At 36.5% G+C, this 20551-nt stretch overlaps 1 protein-coding gene across 1 annotated transcript in view; it reads right to left on the reverse strand.

Moving 5' to 3' along the window:
- Nucleotides 1-20551, reverse strand: part of FREM2 (FRAS1 related extracellular matrix 2) — a 122986-nt gene that overhangs the window by 32325 nt on the left and 70110 nt on the right. Inside the window, exons 3-7 of the mRNA XM_030456810.1 lie at nucleotides 20337-20483; nucleotides 18853-19083; nucleotides 16432-16557; nucleotides 15272-15523; nucleotides 530-679 (exon numbers count right to left, since the gene is read on the reverse strand). Coding sequence (XP_030312670.1) covers nucleotides 530-679; nucleotides 15272-15523; nucleotides 16432-16557; nucleotides 18853-19083; nucleotides 20337-20483 — 906 coding nt within the window. The remainder of the gene's footprint in view (nucleotides 1-529; nucleotides 680-15271; nucleotides 15524-16431; nucleotides 16558-18852; nucleotides 19084-20336; nucleotides 20484-20551) is intronic.

A 20551-nucleotide genomic window follows, 5' to 3' on the forward strand; every position in this document is an offset into this window, starting at 1 on the left:
GTCTTGTTACACTCAGGATGAGCACCTAATACAATTTTCATGCTGTGTTTATATGGATGTCTTAGTTTTAAACATTATGGTTTGTGGAAAAAAATAGAAAGAGTACACTAACACTTGATTCTGCAGAGGAAGGTCTGTCAAAGCTTCACTGAACCACACAGCTGTAGCAATCCTCTTGCTGAACAGGATACTAGATAATAATTTTTCAGTGTCTACAGTAAAAATCAGAGGAGTAAACTCTGCACACTGCCAGCAATTATAAATCTATGCCTAAGTATGCTGTTGAGGGAGTAACCAGCTGCCTTTGTGGGCTAATGTTTTAAATTACTATCTGAAGGCATTTATCTTAGCACTGAACTTCAGTTCTCCTACTCCTGTTTCTTTAAGAGACATTCTATAACTAAGAAGATATGCTACATGAAAAATACACATAAATTTCATCTTATGTAGCTGAATCTATATCAAGATCAAGTGTGCTAGCATTTGTTGTTGAGATGTATTATAAAACTAGAGCAAAACAGTAACTTACCCTCTGCAGTCATTGATTCACACTTGCGAGACCTCACTGTAACAGAAGCAGCTTTAGAGAGATCAGTTCCAGTCCTCCAGACACGAACCTCCACATAGCCAGCACTCTCATCAACATAGTATTCATCATTGCCAAAGTAGAATGCTGGTTCTGGTGAAAGAGAATTAATGTCCATACAGTCATAAAAGTTTCTTGACATTATATTGAAGGTAACAAGAGAGCATGAAACCCTTATTAGATGATGGAGAGCAATTCACTCTTCTCAGTAAGTAAAATAAAGCTTTTTTTTTAAGGTTTAGAATTTTTTTCCTAGGGGTATTTTGCTTCCTCTCAAGCATTGGTTTGCCTGTTTTGGGAGACCAATTATTACATCAATGCTTTGCTCTTTATTCACTCTTACATTTTCACCTTTCTCTGTCGGCAGATATGAATCTGTATGCAAAAATAAATGTGTTATCTCATTTAATTTTTTTGAGCTGGGTCCTGTGTACAAGTCAGAAAATTCCTTGCATTTTTCACTTTGTTACAAAGAAAGGTGAATATAGATAATGAAACCTTAACTTGAACATTCTCATATTCCTGCTGCTAAAACCAGACTGGAACACGATACATAACTGGAGATACTTTTGCATATGTTTTCCAAGTAACCAAAGTGGCAAACACTTAATTTTATTTCCCTCACATCTAGCATTTAAAGCAAAAATCCATCTTATTTCATGTAAACTGGAACACGACAAGTCTTTTATCTTAATATTTAAGTTCCAAAGTTTCTATGAAAGAAGACCAAAAGTAAGGGAGGCTAAGTGTAATCCCCCTTAACAGATACAATTTTTATCCTCGCTTTTCCCCTCCATTTTTCAGTTTTTCTACCCACAGCAATTTCACGAAATAAATAGGACTAAGGACATAGCCCAGATTAATCCTGGATGTATAAAAGCTCTCCTTTGTTATTCCTTCCATTCCTCTTTCAAACATGTAAGAGTGAGCACAAAGAGCCAGTGCCTCAGTTCTCCCATTGCACAGCAGAAATCACACCTACCTTCACCAGTGCTTGAGATGGAATTTGAAGACCTACACAGATTCTATTTCACTACAATTTTCTTATGTTGCCTACTGAGAATTTATTATCATCGTGACGTTACAATATCACAAATATACTTGGAAAATACCATAAAACATATGGACAACTCAAATGAGGTCGACAAAGATCATAGCAATTAACCAGTGCTTTACCAGTGGCATTACAAATATTTCCCCTTCATCAAGCACTGAAAAAATAGAAAAAAATTCAAAGGAAATTACTGGAAAAATTTATGGTTCTACAGAGCTATGCCTAGCATACAGAAAAGCTACAACTAACCCAAAGGAGGAAACCTAAACCCCTTCTAATGATGAGTGGAAGATGGGCCCATCATTTCCACTATTAAGCCAAATTTTCTTAAGCCTGCATTGCAAAAGCTATGACTGCTACAGAGGGAAAAATGTTTTGGAACTGAAGAATCTGCTTTTGACTACAACTGAGTTCAATAAAGGCAAATATTGTGAAGACCTTGTCATAGGAAGTTTTTGGAGAGGCCTGTAGGATAATCACAGAGACAAAATATCAAGCCTTTTCCTGAAGTACTTGAGGACAAGCTGACTGACTACACAGCACACGGCAACAGTGTTCTCAGTTGCAGATGATTCACTTAATTTTATTAAAAGCTGAACAAGTTCAAATAGGATTTTAATTATATGTATCCAGAAGTAATGAGAAATAGTTACTCATTTATTACCAAGCCAAAATTTTATCTGAGAACGCAGAAGTTTCTAAGAATTTTGGAATTGCATATATAAATTTTATAAATTAGAAGTTTTATAAAGAAGTATTTTTTCTTCTGGTTTCAAGACTTTTCTTGTATTTCAGAGCTGACAAAATAAATCATTAAAATGAAGCAAACAAGCAGAACCCCTTAATATTCCACAAATGAAATATTAAAACACTCCAAAAATGCAGCTGCCTCTTTACTTTTCTGCTAAGACTAAAATAATGGGTTGTAACAAATTGATGGAACTGAATACATTTACCAAATAGTAGTGCAGATTCATAGACCTATTTTAGCATCATCAGAATGCAAGATAAATTTGGCAAATATCAAGCTTTGGTAAATGAAAAGGTTTTCAGTTCCACCTTTTAAATATTTATTCAACATTATGTGTATTTTAATGTGTGTGTTTGTGTGCACAGATAAACACACATCAGTGTTACATTATTTGCCTATAGAGAGTGGGTTGTCAATAGTTACATTTGTGGCTGTGAAGCTGTTATTTATAACATTTTTAGTAAGTGAATAGGAGACCCTTCCTGGACCTCCCTGTATAAATACTACTAACTTTCATGAGGATTCTACTTACAGGGATATTCCAGAATCATAGAATCATAGAATTGGCTGGGTTGGAAGGGACCTCAGAGATCATCGAGTCCAACCCTTGAACCACCGTTGCGGTTGCTAGACCATGGCACTGAGTGCCACATCCAGTCTCTTTTTAAATATCTCCAGGGATGGAGAATCCACTACTTCCCTGGGCAGCCCATTCCAATGCCTGATCACCCTCTCTGTAAAGAAATTCTTTCTAATATCTAACCTAAACTTCCCCTGACACAACAGAACTGGATACTAAAGGTGCAATGAAATGTTCCTTTTCAGACACACAGTGATCTAAAATTCTCAAGATGGACAAAGGCTCATTGAGCTTCTAGGGTTTAAAAATGCAGAATGTCTACTAAGACCAAATGATTATTAATGTGCCAATAGTGAGATTAAAGTAGTTAAAATAGTATAAAATGTAATACATATAATTTCTTTAACAAGCATTTTTTAGGTTTAACGCTATCCTGTCTAACCTGTTTTATTATCCCATTCTCTCTGTACTGATGTCCTGGTAGTTCCAAAGTTAGATTTGGACTTGGCTCCACCTCATTTTATGCATTTAAAGACAGTCACATCCACAGTTGGCTCTCTAACTGTTTGTGAGACCAAGGACAGGCAATTCCAGTCAGTTTCCAAGCATAATGAGCACACAGAAAGAGGTGGAATAGTTCACTCACTACAGTAAGTAAAACCTGAGGACATCTGGAGGCACTCCCTTAGACTCACTGACTATACAGAGAACTTTAACTTGATAGAAAATGTTAAAGAAAATTATGTTGTTGTTTTGGTTTTTGGTTTGTTTTTGGTTTTTTTTTTTTTTTTTTTTGAAGCATAATTCTTGCTTTACTGCTGAAAAAGAGTTCTCCTGCCTTGTTTCTTCCTGTGGTCACAGCCAAACATAAAGATGCCTAACCCCTCAGTTAGCCAGCCTTCTACTCCAGAGTGAGATTTTCACACTTTTGAGGCATGTATTTTCAATGAAAGACACATTCTGCATGGTTACCCATCCTAGGAAACAAATCCTTACAAATGTTTTGGAAGTTCATTTCCTGTAAGCTGTGTTAGTAGCTCCCCAGGGGAAGCAGCAAAGCCAAGGTACTAACAGGGAAAGCATTGTTTTCCTCAGGTCATGGCTGGAAAACACTCTGCTCAATGACTGCAGGCTCACTTACAGCAGGTCTTTAATCTAGTAATCACTCTGGAGAGAGAGCACTGCAAATTTAATGGTTCCTCTTGCAGAAATAAGAGAAAGGAGTTTTTAAGAGGTTTTTTCTTTTTTGTTCAGACCCACAGATTTCACTGGTGTGAAGTTACAATAATCAGAGGAGAAAGGTTAGGAGCTTTAGTCCTAGGTTTCTTGGCATAAAAGTGAAATCTTTGTCTTGCCTTTGCATTTAAGCAGTCAGCAGCATATAGCAACTATGCAAGTACTCAGTCATCAAGCAGGAAAACAAACACACTTCTTATGCTGTTAGAAATAGGTTTATGAATGTATATCAGAAAATCAATAACATATTACAAAAATATTTATTTCCATGGACACTTTTTTTTTTTTTTTTTTTTTTTTAAGCTATTCTCTCACAATCTGCTTTAGAGAGACACAGTGAAAGAATGGCTTAGTTGCAAGACACGCAAAGTGCCACAATATCTTTGCCTGACAGAGCAAACAATATGTAAGGCAGGATAGGTAGGGCAAATGCAAGAGACCCTTCTGTTCTGACACCTCCATAAGCCTTATCATGAAAGTGATTTCAGTAATATGTGCTTACACTGAGAGCTTCATGTATATATATGTAGATATTCTCAGTAGGAGAGAAATAATAGGATCACGAAGTAGTTTGGTTTGGAAGGGGCCTTAAAGATGATCAAATTCCAACCCCTCTGCCATGGGCAGAGACACCTCCCCTAGACCAGGTTTCTCAAAGCCCATCCAACCTGGCTTTGAACACTTCCAGGGAGAATGCAAGAAAACAGGACCTGACACTGACTTATTTAAATATTGCAATGAGGAGACACAGTGATTATAACTGAACTCATGCTACATTTTTTCTAGTAGTGTTAAACCATTCATCCCTGAAAGCTTTTGCCTTCTTTCCATGCACAGTAGAAACAAGGCTATGATGTGAATATTACGAGTTACCAGAGCAAGCAGGTACCTGTCATGGTAGTGTGGAAGGTACAAAGCAGTGTTTTGTACCAGTGTTTTGAACCAGCATGTTCTTGTAAAGAAAAACATGGCCATATTTCCTCTGGACCTCATCAGACTCATATGCAGACAATGTTTATGTCCCTGGAAAATGCTTACTTCTATTTCAGTGTCACAGCTCACGTTAAATGACTGAGATGGTGAATCCACACTAAACACAAGAGACTTCATCTCTCTGAATGTGAAGTGGGTGAGCTGAGCAGTTAAGAATAAGAGTCCCATTAGATTTGAGAAGGAAAGGGTATTTACATTTTAATAGTAATAAAAGTCAATTTTATCATCTCTCTCATATATACATGTTAATGACAGCAAAAGAAAACCTCAGAAAAACTCAAAAAACTGTCTCATTAAAACAAAGTTTCTATTATATTCTCAAAGCAGACTTTAACATGTGAAACTATGTAGCACCATTCTACAGATATTTACACATACTTGAAGCTATGCAAGCAACTGAGCTTGCATTTAGCACAATGAATTTAATTTGCCAAGTCATTTATTTTTGCTGAATGCTGTAGAAGCAGGGGTCAAGACTACAGTCAGAGCTCAGTTCTGGAGCAGGTACCTATTGTGCAAATGCCAATAGCTTTTTATTTGATGTGGTCAAAACAGATTACTTTTCAAATTCATATGTTGTAATCTTAACAGCTTTCATTTTCTTAGCACTGTTGTCATAACTTTTGCAATCAAAAAGTAAATTACAAGTAAATTACAAATTGCAGCCACACTGCCACACAGATTATCTCAAGCAAATAATGTCATTTCCATTCGTTTCAAAAGCAAATTTCTGTCAAGCAATTTATAATGATTCTTTAAAAGATACTGCAAATTTTACAGCAGGTAAAAGGACAGACTTCAGTTAATGAAAAATTTAGCAAATTCAATTCTATTTTGTTAGAAAAGCACGTAATTTTGTTTTACAGAGGCAATGATATACATTGACCAGACTGATTCATTGTAAAATTATTCTCATTTTAGGCAATTTAACCTAGTGATTTCAGTAGAGTAACATATTGTGAATCAAGATCAATATCTGTGATAGACACCATCATGTATTATTCACTTTTAACTGATTCATGATACATACTCATTCAGTAAAGACATTTACATTTTAACTTGCCCTTTATGCTAAAGTACATTCATGCATCAGTCTCTCCACACAGCACCATCACAAGCGGCACTCGCCTGGCAGGCCTGGGATGCACATCTAATCTCTCTGCTTCATGATAATAAAATAAATCAAATGTGGGCAAAGTGGCACAGTAAAGGGAGTACAAGCCTAGTTGCAATAATGAGGGTTGCAGTAAGGGATAACCCATCTCTGCTCACCCACTCTTTTCTTCTCTTGTTGGAATAATCTCTGCTGCAAGAACAGCATGCAGTTTACTTTGCAGCCCAAAGAGCTGAGCCAATTCTGATTTTGATGAATATCAGGTTGCAGTTCATGAATGTTCAGTAAGAACTAGATGAGCTACAGTGTGTGGCTTAATCACAGAGAGCAGAGACATGTGAGTGCATGAAGCCATGCTGCACTCAACTCACTCAACATGTGTACCTTTAAAAAGATGAATTTTTCAACAATTACTTAACTCTTGTGTACCACTGGCAATGAAGTCTTCAGCTGCCTCCCAGCTTTAACAAGCATTTCAGGAGAAAGGCTAATGTGTGAGGTTGACTACTCCATGTGGCCTCTTCGAAGCAATTTATTTACTCTTATTGATTTGCTGATAAACACTGTTATCTTTCCAAAATACTGACTTAATACATAAATGAACTAAAATATACATAAAAATATTTACTAGTTGAAGTAGTATTGTTAGGATCATTGCATGCACTCATAGGACATAACCTACAGACCTGCAACTATCACAGGTGTCAGAGAAGCTTTTCCTATGTTCAGATTAAGAAGACAGAGGCAAAAGATTTTTCCTATTACATCAAGCTCCAATTACTTGTTCAAGTTGTTCCATAATGCAGATAATTGCCTCATTTACAGGCAATAAATAAAAATATAAAGACTAATAGCCGAAAAAACAAACACTTCAGAATTTGGGGAGACAGCCAAACATGATGCTATTGCCTGCAGCAACCACCTGACTTTCACATATTGCTTTCCTGCTGGCTAGACCTCCCACAGAGCATGAAACCAACCAGAAGCTCCTACGTCTTCTGTTTTTAAAGAGAATGAAATTATTTTCATGTAAGAGGCCCAGGAAATGGCACCAGTAACAAATTCTCAACAAACTGATGAAACAGAGGCAAGCAGATAAATGGGAAGGCTTGGCAGCAGTATTTATATATATACCACACATGAGGTACCTCACAGGGAGACCAAGCATGAAGGAGCTCCCAGTCAGTGATTCATAGGTGAGATACCAAATGAGACTCCTACAAACACAAATGGGAGAAGCAGCTGAGCAGCACTTTAGAAATCAGGATGTTTTCCACATTTTAATTGAGTAATTCATTTACTACTGGGTCTTGCAAAAAAAAAAAAAAATCAGTCTGTCTAAAAGGTCTGAGTGTAATAAGCATATTTGCAAAACCAGAAGTTTTCTCTGAAGAATATTTTCAATGTTTCTCTCCCAAACTGTGCTTCTCACATCACTCATATCAAGAAATGTAACCACAAAATTGCAATAGATCATTCTATGAATGTTTTCTTTATAATATCTGTAACATCATCCACTTAAATCATGACCCTAGGATTTTAAAGCCCAAATTCATAGTGATAACAATTATGTTTTCTCTCCAGCTGCAGTTTCCACTGAATTCCCTGCCCAGAGGAGTTGTGGTTTCCCCAGTATCTACTCCACACCCCTGCCAATAGGCAAAGACATCTTTCACTGGAACAGGTTACACAAAGCCCCACCCAACCTGATATTGAACACTTCTAGTGATGGGGAATCCACAACTCCTTTGGGCAACTCCTTCCATTGCCTTACCACCTTCATCATAAAAGATTTCTGCCTTATGTGCAATCTAAATTTAAAAGTGTTTTCTCTTGCCCTGTCACTACAAGCCCTGGTAAAAAGTTCCTTTGGATCTCTGACTCCATTCATGAGGGAGGAAAAAGAGTTGCCTCATAGACAGTAATGTTAATTAAGCAAACTGAATTAACCCTTTGATGATTTACATGTTCAAAATGAGAATCAATGTCAGTAAAGCCTAATGGAGTACTTTAGTTCCTCACTTGTTCAGTACCCCTTGGATCTTTGAATACTTGTGAGCAAAATGGTGAAGTCTAAGGAACTACAGAAGCAAAATGATTTGAAGAAACCTTAGGAAAATTGAACGCAGCAAGCTGCCTACACAAGTTGATTATCCAAATCTTAAACACACAAAACACTCACCAGGATACTAAATTTACTCCCCACAATTGCCAGCAATCGAGAACAAATGGTTTCCTAGGAATTAATTAAATTTCAAAAAGTCTATAATAAATCCAACATCTGTAGTACAAAGACTAAAGCATTAAAAATATAACATGCTACAGGAAGAGAAGAGAGAGAAAGATTTTCTATGGATCTCTTGAGAGATCCATTAGGCTCTGGAAAACAGCATCAGACATGTAAGAACATAATCTCATTTAACTCATTCTAGATTTAACAGAAAGTATCAATTTTCTACAGTTTGTATGATTTTGTACCTTTTGCTAATCAACTATTCTATGTGTATTGTGTATAAAATGCAAAACCTATTTTCTATATTTCCACACTATCCTAGAAATACTACTATAATTCACATACATCTGCAAAAATGCATCAGTAAGCTAAACATTTATAAACCTGTAGTAGTGAAACTATAGAATGCTGCTCCATCAGCTAAACCCTCTCTTGTAAAGGAGCCATCTGAAATAGTTATGACAAATTATTGTCTGGAGGTCATGGTTAAATGTCCTTACTTGTTCAAGAAGCTTAGATAATAAGGTTAGACTATACTCCTAGTTACTAAGCTGCTAAATGAAAATAAGATTAATCCAACATAATACTTCATATATATATATATATATATATATACATGTATGTATATAGTGCTTTTCCAGCCTCAGTGTAAAAATGTTAAGAAGTAGTCTGAATGGCTACTGGCCCATCCAAGGTGAATGAAGTGGAACAAATGAATTTAATGTACTTCCTGCTGTGAGCAGCATGAGGCTTCAACAATTCCACTAAGGCAAAAGGACTGTTTGTCAGACTGGCTGTAAGGCTGTGTGCTCTCATGGCAACACTAAATACAGTAGCATGGAATTAAAATCACCACAAAAGGCAGCGCTGACAAAAAACTTGAAGAAAAAATGAAAAAAAAAATAAAATCATTCTCCACTTAGCTGCAAACTTCCAGCATTGCATGCATCACACCTCTTCTCTCCTGGTTTCCTAATGTGATTACAAACTGAGGGTTTAAAATTCGCTCACAATACAAAACAGAGTAAGAAAGTGTCCAAATCACTAGCCCAGCAATCAAAACATTTGACTACGGAGAACACAACTTGGACTGCAAACCTTGTTGTGAGGATTAAGCATTTTGTATCAAAGTTGTTGCACACCAGCAAGGCAATGCTGGTACTGTTAGAATAAAATTACAGGTTCCTCTGCTACTGTTGGAATCCAATTGCGGGCTCCTCATTACTAGCTCAACACTACCAAAAGGTTGATCTCATTTTTTCTCTATATATGTGAAATGATTTCAGATTCACAACTTCAGCTGCAAAACCAGAGAGCACTTCCAGGCTGATCTTGCATAGTTGCTAAGTGCCTGGGGACTCTGGCATTTCCAGGGAAGACTGGGGGATGGGTATTTTCAAGGTCCTAGATGAAACTCAAGGACTTCTCTCTCCAAGGTGGCTGAAAAGTGCACAGCAACCTTATCTCCCTTTTCCTAAATACATAATATTAATCTATTATGTAAAATACCTCCTACAAATGAGCCTTATACTGAACTCTTGTACTCTCCATGCAGAATAGGTATATCCTGAGACAACCAACTGACCTCAGATTCTTCAGGAATTTCTATTCACTCTTGGTTCCTTGACATACATGAAGACAGGTAGTTCAGGGCACCAATTCTGGCAAGATTTGGCAACACAAGTTCACATTTTAATGGAAAACAGTTTGATTTTTTTTTTTTTCTAAATTCCTATTGAAATACTGTACCACTCATGTTTGGTTTTTTGCTTTTTTGTTGGGTTTTGGGTTTTTTTTTAGATTTCAGCTAGATTCTTTTAGATTTTTCTTTATAAGTCGTAATTATTTCATGAAGCAGGAATAGCTATATACCTCTGTTATTTAATGACATTTCATAGTAGTAAAATCTCTCTTTGACCCCCCATTGTTTTCATCTAACACAGAAATGGAAAGAATTCCTTCCTTCACACAAAGTATTGCTTTGGGAAAAACAGCATTTCTAAGGGTAGAGTTTATATGTACTATCACCAGTCAAGGCATTCAGATGCACAGAATACACGTGGTGATTGATCTCAACAGCTGAGATACTTCTCCTAGGATGGGATGGTTCCTGGAAGTGCAACTGCTCTTTCATTAACTACAGAAAGAGGCATAAACTGCATGAATGAGGTTAAATGTCTTAATGTATTGATAAGTAACACCAAGTGAGATATTTGCCAGTCCCAAAGTGGTTGATTCGAAGATGTATTTTCCTTGCATGCTTTTCTACCTGTGGTCATGGTTAGTAACTATCCCCTCTGAGTCAGATAGATCCATGTTTTTATTCTTTAGCACTGGAGTGGCACATCTAACTTTGAATCCCAGATTACCATGCACATCATCGTTGTGTATTCCATTAACTCAATCATTTTCCTCTTTTCTTTCCATCTCCAACTTCAGGATCTAACAACAGAAGTCCCTTCCAAAGTAAGAAGTGTCCCAATGGCAGCATCAGTTTTAAAAATCACCTTTCTCAATACATATATATAGAGAGAGAGGGAGAGAGAGAGATGTGTATGTTCTATATACCATGATTTTTTTACCCCTCAGATTTTGCTTTGGCAGCATTACAGAGCTGTATAATCCCCAATTATTCAGTTGCCAGGAATTTCTTTAACATACTGGAAAAATTCACTAGTTCACTAGAGAATTTGACCACACCTCTCCAGCTTTTTATTTATTGTCATGACTGTGTAGCAACTCAGCTATTTTAGTTAGAGCCTAGGGGCCTTCTCTAGAAATAAAAGAAGAAAAGACTTCGATTATAGGTACTGATGGTGAATGTTTCCTAATTAACTTGCATTGAATGCCCGAGGAGATAAGGTAATGCTGCTAGTGCTGACTTGACTTCCATAGGAAAGATCTCATGTAGTATTATTAATCTTTGACCTTTGCTGCTTGTATCTTTTGACCTGAAGAATTCATTGCATAATGTTAATCCAGTCACAGCACTTGGAGAAATCACAACTGTGACATTTGTCCAATGAAACTTTGTTAAGCAGAAGATTAATTTAAACAAACAATGACAAAAATGTATCAGTAGATGTGAAGTAAAGAGACTGAAGTGGACCACAAAATTTAGTATTGTAACATTACTATAGCTCATACACTTACTATATATGTGCTAAAACTTTTCTCCACTTTTACCCTAGGCATTTTCTAAATTAACTTTTATTCTTAAGAGGTAAAGAAAATGCTTCTTTTAGAATGGCAGACTGGTTTAACTTACTGAAATTATTCTGTGCACTTCAAATAATATTAACCAACACTTCTTAAAATCCATTGCTTATTTATGCAGAATTTCAGTAGGGAATATTAGGTTTTTTAATTGCTCACATGTTATAAAAATATGTATGGATATGCACAATCTGAAATAAGACTATTTCTACATATGTATGTGTGAATACATACATACATAAGGTAAAGTTTCTCAAGAAATTTCTAATTTTTCTACTCTGTTCTCTGCTTTGTATAGAACAGGCAGAACAAGAGATTTCAGACGAAACAAACTGCACGTAGGCTTTTCTGTTACCACACATTATGTTTTTGTGAAGATTAAAAAAGTGATCAAAAACCTTTCTGGTAAGTGAATTGTCAGTAAGTTTTTCTATGATCTGGATTTTTTTGTGGGAGTACTTGTGGGATTTTTTATGAAATACAGAAAGCAAAAAAGGAAGTTCCATCACACTGTTCCAAATATGACATACACACAATTTTTGGTAAAATAAGACAAGTGAATGTTTGTAAAAAATGCCCAAACCTTACATTTCAATGTCCAAAATAGTGTTTACACTTAGCAACAAATGTAGATGTTTCAGATGTTAAATAAGGACAACATTCTAATGTGCCAACCACTCACTCATGTTCTTTCCTGGTTTCACTTGTGTTTTCTGAATAAATCCCCTAAGATTATTATTTGTCACATAATACCTTCCTAAAAGTTCATCATTTTGAGGCAAGTGGTGCACATAAATGCAGGAAATATTAGATTCAAAACTGAATTGTGGTGTGTAAACTTAATTACCTCTCATGTTTTCTAATTGCACTGCTAAAGGACATTCTTTTTAACTTCCATCACACCTTGTGTGAGTTTCATAAACTGTTAAATTCTATATTATGTTGTGCTTTATTAAGTTTCATAATTTCTTATTTAAATTCAGCCTAGCTTACTGTTGAAATGACTGCATAAGCCTATGAATGACAGTATCTTACTTTAAATGTTACAGAAAGTATATAACAGTGTTCCCTCCCAGGAACTGAGGTTCCCTAATATCAGCTCACCTCTATTTTTCATAACCCTTGGACAAACATTCTCCTCACTCCAAAATTTCAGTATACATTTTTATCAGTTAGAACATCTTCAAAGCTGGCTATCCAGCCTATTTATGGATCCTTTTTTTTAACAGCTATTCTCCCAATATTCTGTGCTCTGCTATCTAAAAATACTCAAGTTCATGAATCCAACAAAATAATTTTAAAAAATCAAAATTTCTTAAAAAACCTATAGACATAAACTTGTATTTGCTATCACGGCAATGTGGGATAAACACATTTTTATTTCAGCTCACATTGGATATATGATCACTTACAAAAAACTGCCATATTCATTGATGTCAGATAATTACTCAAATGCTTCATAGAGAAAACAAAGTCACCTCTGTCACAGAATTATCCACAAGAAATTTCAGGCAGACTGATTATTTACGATCCAATTAGGTGGGTGTCAGCTTCCTGCTTTTAAGAGCTGCCTTCTATATCCTTAAGTAGGGAGAAATGGCTGTGCAGATAATAACAGTCTATCTTGGCATCAGATTTTCAAAGTGTGCTGTACTCTCTCATTCCTCACATTAGTCTTCAGGAAATATCACAGCTTCACGATAGATTTATGGCCCCACAGAGAGGACTAAAGCAGCTTATCTGTATTCCTTTCATAGAATTTACAGTTGAGGTGTCAGCCTCCAAGCTCCACTCATAAATGAGGGCAATTGTACTGGGAAACCTTTTTGCTACCACTCCTAGGAAGAGCATTGCCATATCAATGCTAGGGACTCTGAAAGAGAAGATTGTGGTTGTATTTATACTTCTTGACAAGTGATCTGTGTGGTGCGTGTGGGACTGGCTGACAGATGGTACCCAGAGGCTGATAGTAAATAGTTTCTCCTCCAAATGGTAACAGGTTACAAGTGGAATCCCTCAGGGATCAATACTGGGCCTGATGCTGCTTAACACCTTCATAAGTGACCTGGATGTTGGCATCAAGAGCACCCTGATCAAGTTCACTGATGACACCAAGATGAGTGGTGAGGCTGTCACTCCAAAAGGGAGAGCTACCCCTCCAGGATGACTTAGACAGACTGGAGAAGTGGCCTAACAAGAAGTTCAGTGTAGAGAAGTGCAAGGTCTTGCACCCTGGGAACACAGAACCCAGGAGTGTAGCTCAGACTGGGATCCACTTGGCTAGAGAGCAGCCTTGTGGAATGGGACCTGCCATGACATGAGCAAACAGTGTGCTGCAGCAGCAAAGAAAGCCAACAGGATGCTGGGCTGCACCAAAAAGGGCATCACCAGCAGAGACATCATCATCCCACTCTGCTCAGCACTTGTCAGACCACACCTGGAGTATTGTGTTCAGTTTTGGTCCCTGCTGTACAAAAAGAATGAGGACAGGATGGAGAGGGTCCAGAGAAAAGCCACAAGGATGATCAGAGGGATAGAGTACCTGCCATATAAGGAGAGGCTGAGAAAACTGGGGTATTTCAGCCTTGAGAAAAGAAGGCTTAGAGGAGACCTTATTATGATGTTCCAGTACTCAGAGGTGCTACAAAGAAGATGGAGACTCCCTATTTACAAGATGTCACCTGGACAAGACAAGGGGCAATGGTACAAGTTGCTCCAGGGGAGATTCCAATTGAATACAAGAGGAAAATTTTTCACTATGAGGACAGTCAGACCTTGGAATGGTCTCCCAGGGGAAGTGGTGGATTCTCCCACTTTGGCAAGTTTTAAGTCTCAGCTCAATGGGGTGCTGAGACACCTCATATAAACAATAATATTAGAAGGGTTGGTGCAGGTGATCCTTGAGGTCCCTTCCAACCTGACATTCTATGATTCTGTGTGCTTTTCAAAGCAGTTGGTGACATGGTGTTGATGCTACTCTTCCTTAGTGATAGACTTCTAATCATCACCAGGAATGTTTCTTTCAATGCAATATATCAAGGCTATTGACCACTTGAACAAAGAACATTATTATGTTATTAATTTCTTAAAAGTGGAATTTCTAAACCAGCACTACTATCTTTTAATTATTTACTTTATTAAAGAGACAGAAAGCATATGTGGACACTTCCAGACAGAAATTTAAATGTAGTATCAAATCCAAAGGAATCTAGCTTGCTGCTGTTACTGTGGTAGAATGAAAAGGTGCCTCTCCTCACTCCTAATTTGGTTGCATGATTTTCTCAAACCATAACGTATTAATATTAAACTCTTAAAAAAACCCCAAACAAATCCAAACACATAGCTTTCTAATTTTTGTGAGTATTTTCACATCTCAAGATGGAAGAAGCATGTGTTTCAAACCAGGAGGAAATACAAAAATCCAACCTCTCTGTGCTGATTTCAGTGTGATGCTACCTTTGCTTTCTGTCCTGGACTAGGAATATTGCTTCATTACATGATGTCTTACCATCATCCTTGTCAGGTGCAATAGTAACTCGAGTGCTGGGGAATTCTGCACCAATTCTTCCACCCATTGGCATGCTCAGCACAACATCAAAGGTCTCAGCCTCTTCATACAAGGAGTCATCTATGATGACAACCCTACACATTTTTTCTTGTTCGTCTTTGTCAAACCTCAGGATGCTGTTGTGATCCTCAGGCCTGGAGATGTAGTCAGAGTAAGAAAGGACAGAGGTTGGGGCAGTCCCAGATGCTGTTCCTGTGGCATAAAAGGAAAACAGTCACCATACATATCGTGGTTCTAATGAAACCCTTACAGACACTGAATTTTATTTTCATTATTTTTTCATTTTTATTTACTTTTAGGTGGTAAAATGGGCTGAAACATCTGACCAGGTCCCTGGTCTGAGGTCCCTGGACAAACTTTTTTCCCTATATGATGCAATGGAAGCACGTGGCTCCTCAAATTCATTTTAACTTCTTCAGTTAGAAGGAATATTGTAGTTTATCACAAGAGACACAGGTTAACAAAGGACACCCTGTGAGGACTACAAAGTAACTCTTCAGTGTATTTTATGTGTTGAAGATATCAGTGGACCAGAAATTAAACTATAAAGAGATAGAATTTGATGAAAACAAATAATATCTATTCCAGATCATCTCAACACAATTATTGCTTCATCTCTCCAGATGAAAAAAAACCAAAACAGAACAATAAAAGCACAGGGAGTGTGGAGACCATATACTCCCTGTATATATAATCAGTAGGAAACTGACAGAGGGAGGAGAAGGATGACAGTTAAGCAATATTATTTTATATGATAATTTATTTTATACGATTATTTTATAAGATAAGGTACAGGCAAATAAAGGATATCCTGGGCAATCAGTGCAGTGCTTTCAGTTCTGAACACTTTGATATAATGGGCTGCATATAAAAATATTGCATAAAAATAAAGAACACAGATCCTCTCCAGCAGAAATTTAGAAAATGGTAATTTTTCTATGGTATTCAAGACAGATTGCAAAGATGAATACATTTCCAGTTGAAATATTTTGATGAAAAAGTAATCAACAGAGTTATAAACAATTTTATTATGCAATAGATATGCTTTTCTGTCTCTTCTCCATTTCTGCCTTTTTTTTTTCTATAGTAGGTTCTGTTACCTTGCTGTGTGTAGCAGATAACCATCAGTTCCTGGCTCACATCTCCAGTTCTTCTGACTGGAATAAATAGTTCACCAACATCTTCTTCAATAGTATAGGCTGACTGAGGAATAAAGACAGTTGATTCTAAAAAAGAACAGACACATTTGTTTATGCATGTTTATGGCCTCATAAAGTCACTGCAAATTGGCTAGGAACATTTTACCATATTCTAAAGTGCAACAAATATACCAAATATATCAGATATGGTGCTAAATTTAAAGAAAAATTTGGAGGGTGAGAGAAGCAGAGTTTCTTAGTCTTTCAGAAATGGGAAATAGAATTAGGTTACTGGTTCTGAATTCACAAGTCCTTCACAAGTAGTCTCTAATTTGACTAATTTACTTACCAAGTGTTAATGGTGCGAGAAAGTGTTTGGTGAATTTGTCCACAAGGTATGTTTGTTTTTTTTTTCCATAGTATTTCATTCCTAACTGTAACACACAGAAATATCAATAGCATAGCTCTCACACAGGCAGTGCAGTTCTGCCATTCTTTAACTCACTGTGTCAAGATAACCATGAAAATAATTTGGCACTGAGGACACACGATTGAGCTCTTGCTATCTGACTCTGACTTGGAGATTTGTTTTGAGCTGGCTGCTGCATGTCAGCACTCCTGTTTTACTCAACACAGTCTGGAGAGCACCGTCACCCTAAAATGTATCAGACCAAAGAATCTCAGAGAGCTTTTCAGGGGAAAAAACACATCTATATGCATTTTAAACCCCTTAATTATTTTATAATCATGTGAACAGATGACAGAGTGCTATGCTGTTACTGGGATTCAGCAACATTTTTTTCTTGTTCTCTAAATAACTCTAAACCCAAAGGTGATTATATGCATGCAGTTATACAGGGCTTCTACAGTTTCATTAACATAGCTGCAACCCAAACAGAAAACAATTCTTTATAATATTAAGTGGTACTAGCTGACTGCACAAAGCAAGGTTATGGTATTTCATAGTACTTTAGCAAACAATGTTCTGAAGTTTGTCACGTGACTTATTTGAAAACACGTTCCAGGTTTTATTTCTCCAACTGGAAAATACTACTAGCATGACTTCAGGTCAAAAGCCTGCCTTAAAAATGCTGTAATTCAGGTTTGATAAGATCTAGACACTTCCACTATTCCAGCAAGTCAAAAATTCCATGCAAAAAACCCTATCAAATCCCCACCTTTTTGTTTTAAAATAAGCCAGAAGGTAGCACAATTAAAATAAAAATAAAATAAATAATTTTATTTCCCTCTTTAGGATTAAGTTGACGAAATCCAAAACTGTCCTTCAAAAATGCAGGAATCTGATTTGTTCTGTTTTCTGTGTCTCTCATAATGACACTAAAAAAGTTTAACAGGACACATGAATAACAGAAATGATCAGAGGAGAATGTTCTACATTATCCATTATCTCAGCTACTGTAAGAAAACACATCTTCATGCAATTTCTTTTTGGAATAAAACATTATTTGATATCAAATACACCAAGGGCTTGTTACAGCTCTCCAAAGAAGCTCACTATTTTCATGCTAAGACAGCACCATTCAGATCAACAAACTTTCAAATCATTTTTACTGAAAGCAGAATAAAAGTTTTGATGTTTCCCTTTCACTTAGCATCTGAATTTGCTATACCCTGCACTTTAAACGATGATTAGGAAACCCAGCCCTTCCCCTCCAATGTCTCTATTTTTTTCCTGTAGATACTTCTTGATTTGCAGTTGTACATTTGGTTTTCTCCTGTGCAACTCCACTTTATGTGTAATTGCTACAGATTCTCTGGGATTGTAATTTTTTTTCTTTTAATGAAAGAAATAGAAAGAAACATCATTGGCATTAAGAAGAGTCAGATGATTAACTTGAATTGTTCTACCTCACTGACCAGAGAAAATATGGATTTAACACATTTTCAAGTAATTTCTCTGCCCTACATGTACTGCTTTTCAAGTTAAGCATTATTTTTCTCAGTGACAAAAAATGCATCCCAGATAACCTCCATCCTAACCTCTATTTCTAATTAGGAACTAAGAACCCTCTAACAGTTTTCCTGCCTGCCCAGGCCTCTTCAAATGTTAATTAGGGAAGACTATATTAAAAAAACTGTTACAGTCATCCAATATTTAAAATATCCCTTAGGGACAGTTCTGTGGGGACCACAGTGTCTGGTGTCTAGGTTCAAGTGTCTAGGTGCAGATGAAAAACAAAACAACCAGAGCACACTCTATTTAGTTTTTTTCTTTTTAATCATCTTCTTTCTTCATTTATGTTTAATGATAACTTTATTTGTTCTTGACACAAGAATCCACTCTTACTTACAGCATTTGCCCTCCAGTTCATCTTTGGGTATATGCACAAATTGACAGTATAGTTCTGGAAAGGTTCTTACCATCCCCTGGGTCAATAATTTCCACTGTGGATGCAGCAGGAAATTCCAGAACTGCCATGACAGGCTCAGAAAGAACAATTTGAAAAGATTCAGACTGTTCATGTTCACCATCACTCAAAATCCGTACTCGCCATGAAGCTAAGGTTTGGCCAGGATTAAACTGCACCTGTTTCTGGGCTTTTCCTCTGAAGTCTTTATCTTTCTTGGCAGTACCATCTTTGGTGCTAATACCTGCCAAAATCAGAAATTCAGGTCATTAAAACATCACTTTTAACTTTTCTCTCATTATGTTACGTTAAAAAAAAAAAAAAAAGAAGTTTTAGAAAAATAAACCTTTTTTCCAGTTTGAGAGTATTCAAGATAACTCTGTTAATCTTGATTAGCGTTGCATTGGTGTCACTCATAGAGATGGAAGCACAGCAGTTAACATTCTGAAAGCCACTTGGAATGGTATTAGCCAAAGCAAAACTAACTGCTAGAAAAACTCTACATTCTCAGAGGTTACAGTCAAGTTTCCATTTCCCACAATTCAACTATGGATGCCCAAAAGGGCCAACAGATTTTTTTCCACTCCAGTAATTAATTTAATCCATGCATTCTTAACTTTGTTGATAATTCTTTTACTCTTTTCTTTTCTTTAGAGAAATATGTTATCAAAATTAGTTCACTGTTTAAACTACAGTCTTTTAAGTTAGATGCAGTTATTCAGTGCCTGTATCCCTTAAATCTCATGCCAAAATAGGTGTCCTAACTACATGTCACTACCTGAAATTCAGATTCTTATTCAGAAGGAGACTGATTTCTAAATATGAGTTTCTGTTCTATGCCAAATAAATGCTTATGTCTCTCTGCAAAACCAGCTTTAAATTGCCTTCTCTAGGCAGTTCACATAGGTTTCAACATCAAACTGTACAAGTATAATGCTCCCTGGTCCAAATACATCACTAGGAAGAGAATGGGAACAGATCCAGAAGCTGGAGATGTGTGAGGTTGCAGAATGTGATAAGACAACCTTTTTTTTACCTTTTCACTCTGCATACACTGCAAACAGATTTCAACACCTGCATCAGCCTCAGTTGACTGGCAACATTGACTGAAGGAAGTGATTGTGAGCTGCTAATCAGAACAGCTCATGACAGCTTTCCTGAAAAGTTATGTATGTTTACTGTTGCCATTCCAACTGCTAGAAGTCAAATCAAAGAAACAATGGCTGGGTCTTGAGTTCTTACTTTGAAAAGCAAATCAGTTTAATCAAAAAGCAGAACACAAGAAAAAGAAAACAGTGCCAATTTAATCAAATAACAACAGAAGTCATATACTAGGCACAATAAAAAATACTTGGTTTATTAAAGAAATGCACCACTTTGAATTTAGATTGCTTAGTATCAAACACAAGTAAAAGAATATAGTTATCTTGATACATTTTATCAACCAGCTTGCCAGAAATTTATAGAATAAATTGTTAAGGCTAAAATTGAACTTACTTATAAAAGAGGTTTCTCCCAGGTAACCTCTCCGTTTAAGAACAACATCAAGATATTTAGAGTCTTCATTTACTAAGTAATACTCCTTTTCTAAAGAGATCCATGCCCAGTTTAGGCGAAAATGTTGATTCTTCAGCTTATTACCTCCTGCAAAACAAAATGGTAAAGATATTTTTATTAATTTCTCTTTTTTCTTAAATACTGATTTGTCTTTT

The sequence above is a fragment of the Calypte anna genome, chromosome 1 (genome assembly GCF_003957555.1).
Source record: "Calypte anna isolate BGI_N300 chromosome 1, bCalAnn1_v1.p, whole genome shotgun sequence".
NCBI lineage: Eukaryota > Metazoa > Chordata > Aves > Apodiformes > Trochilidae > Calypte > Calypte anna.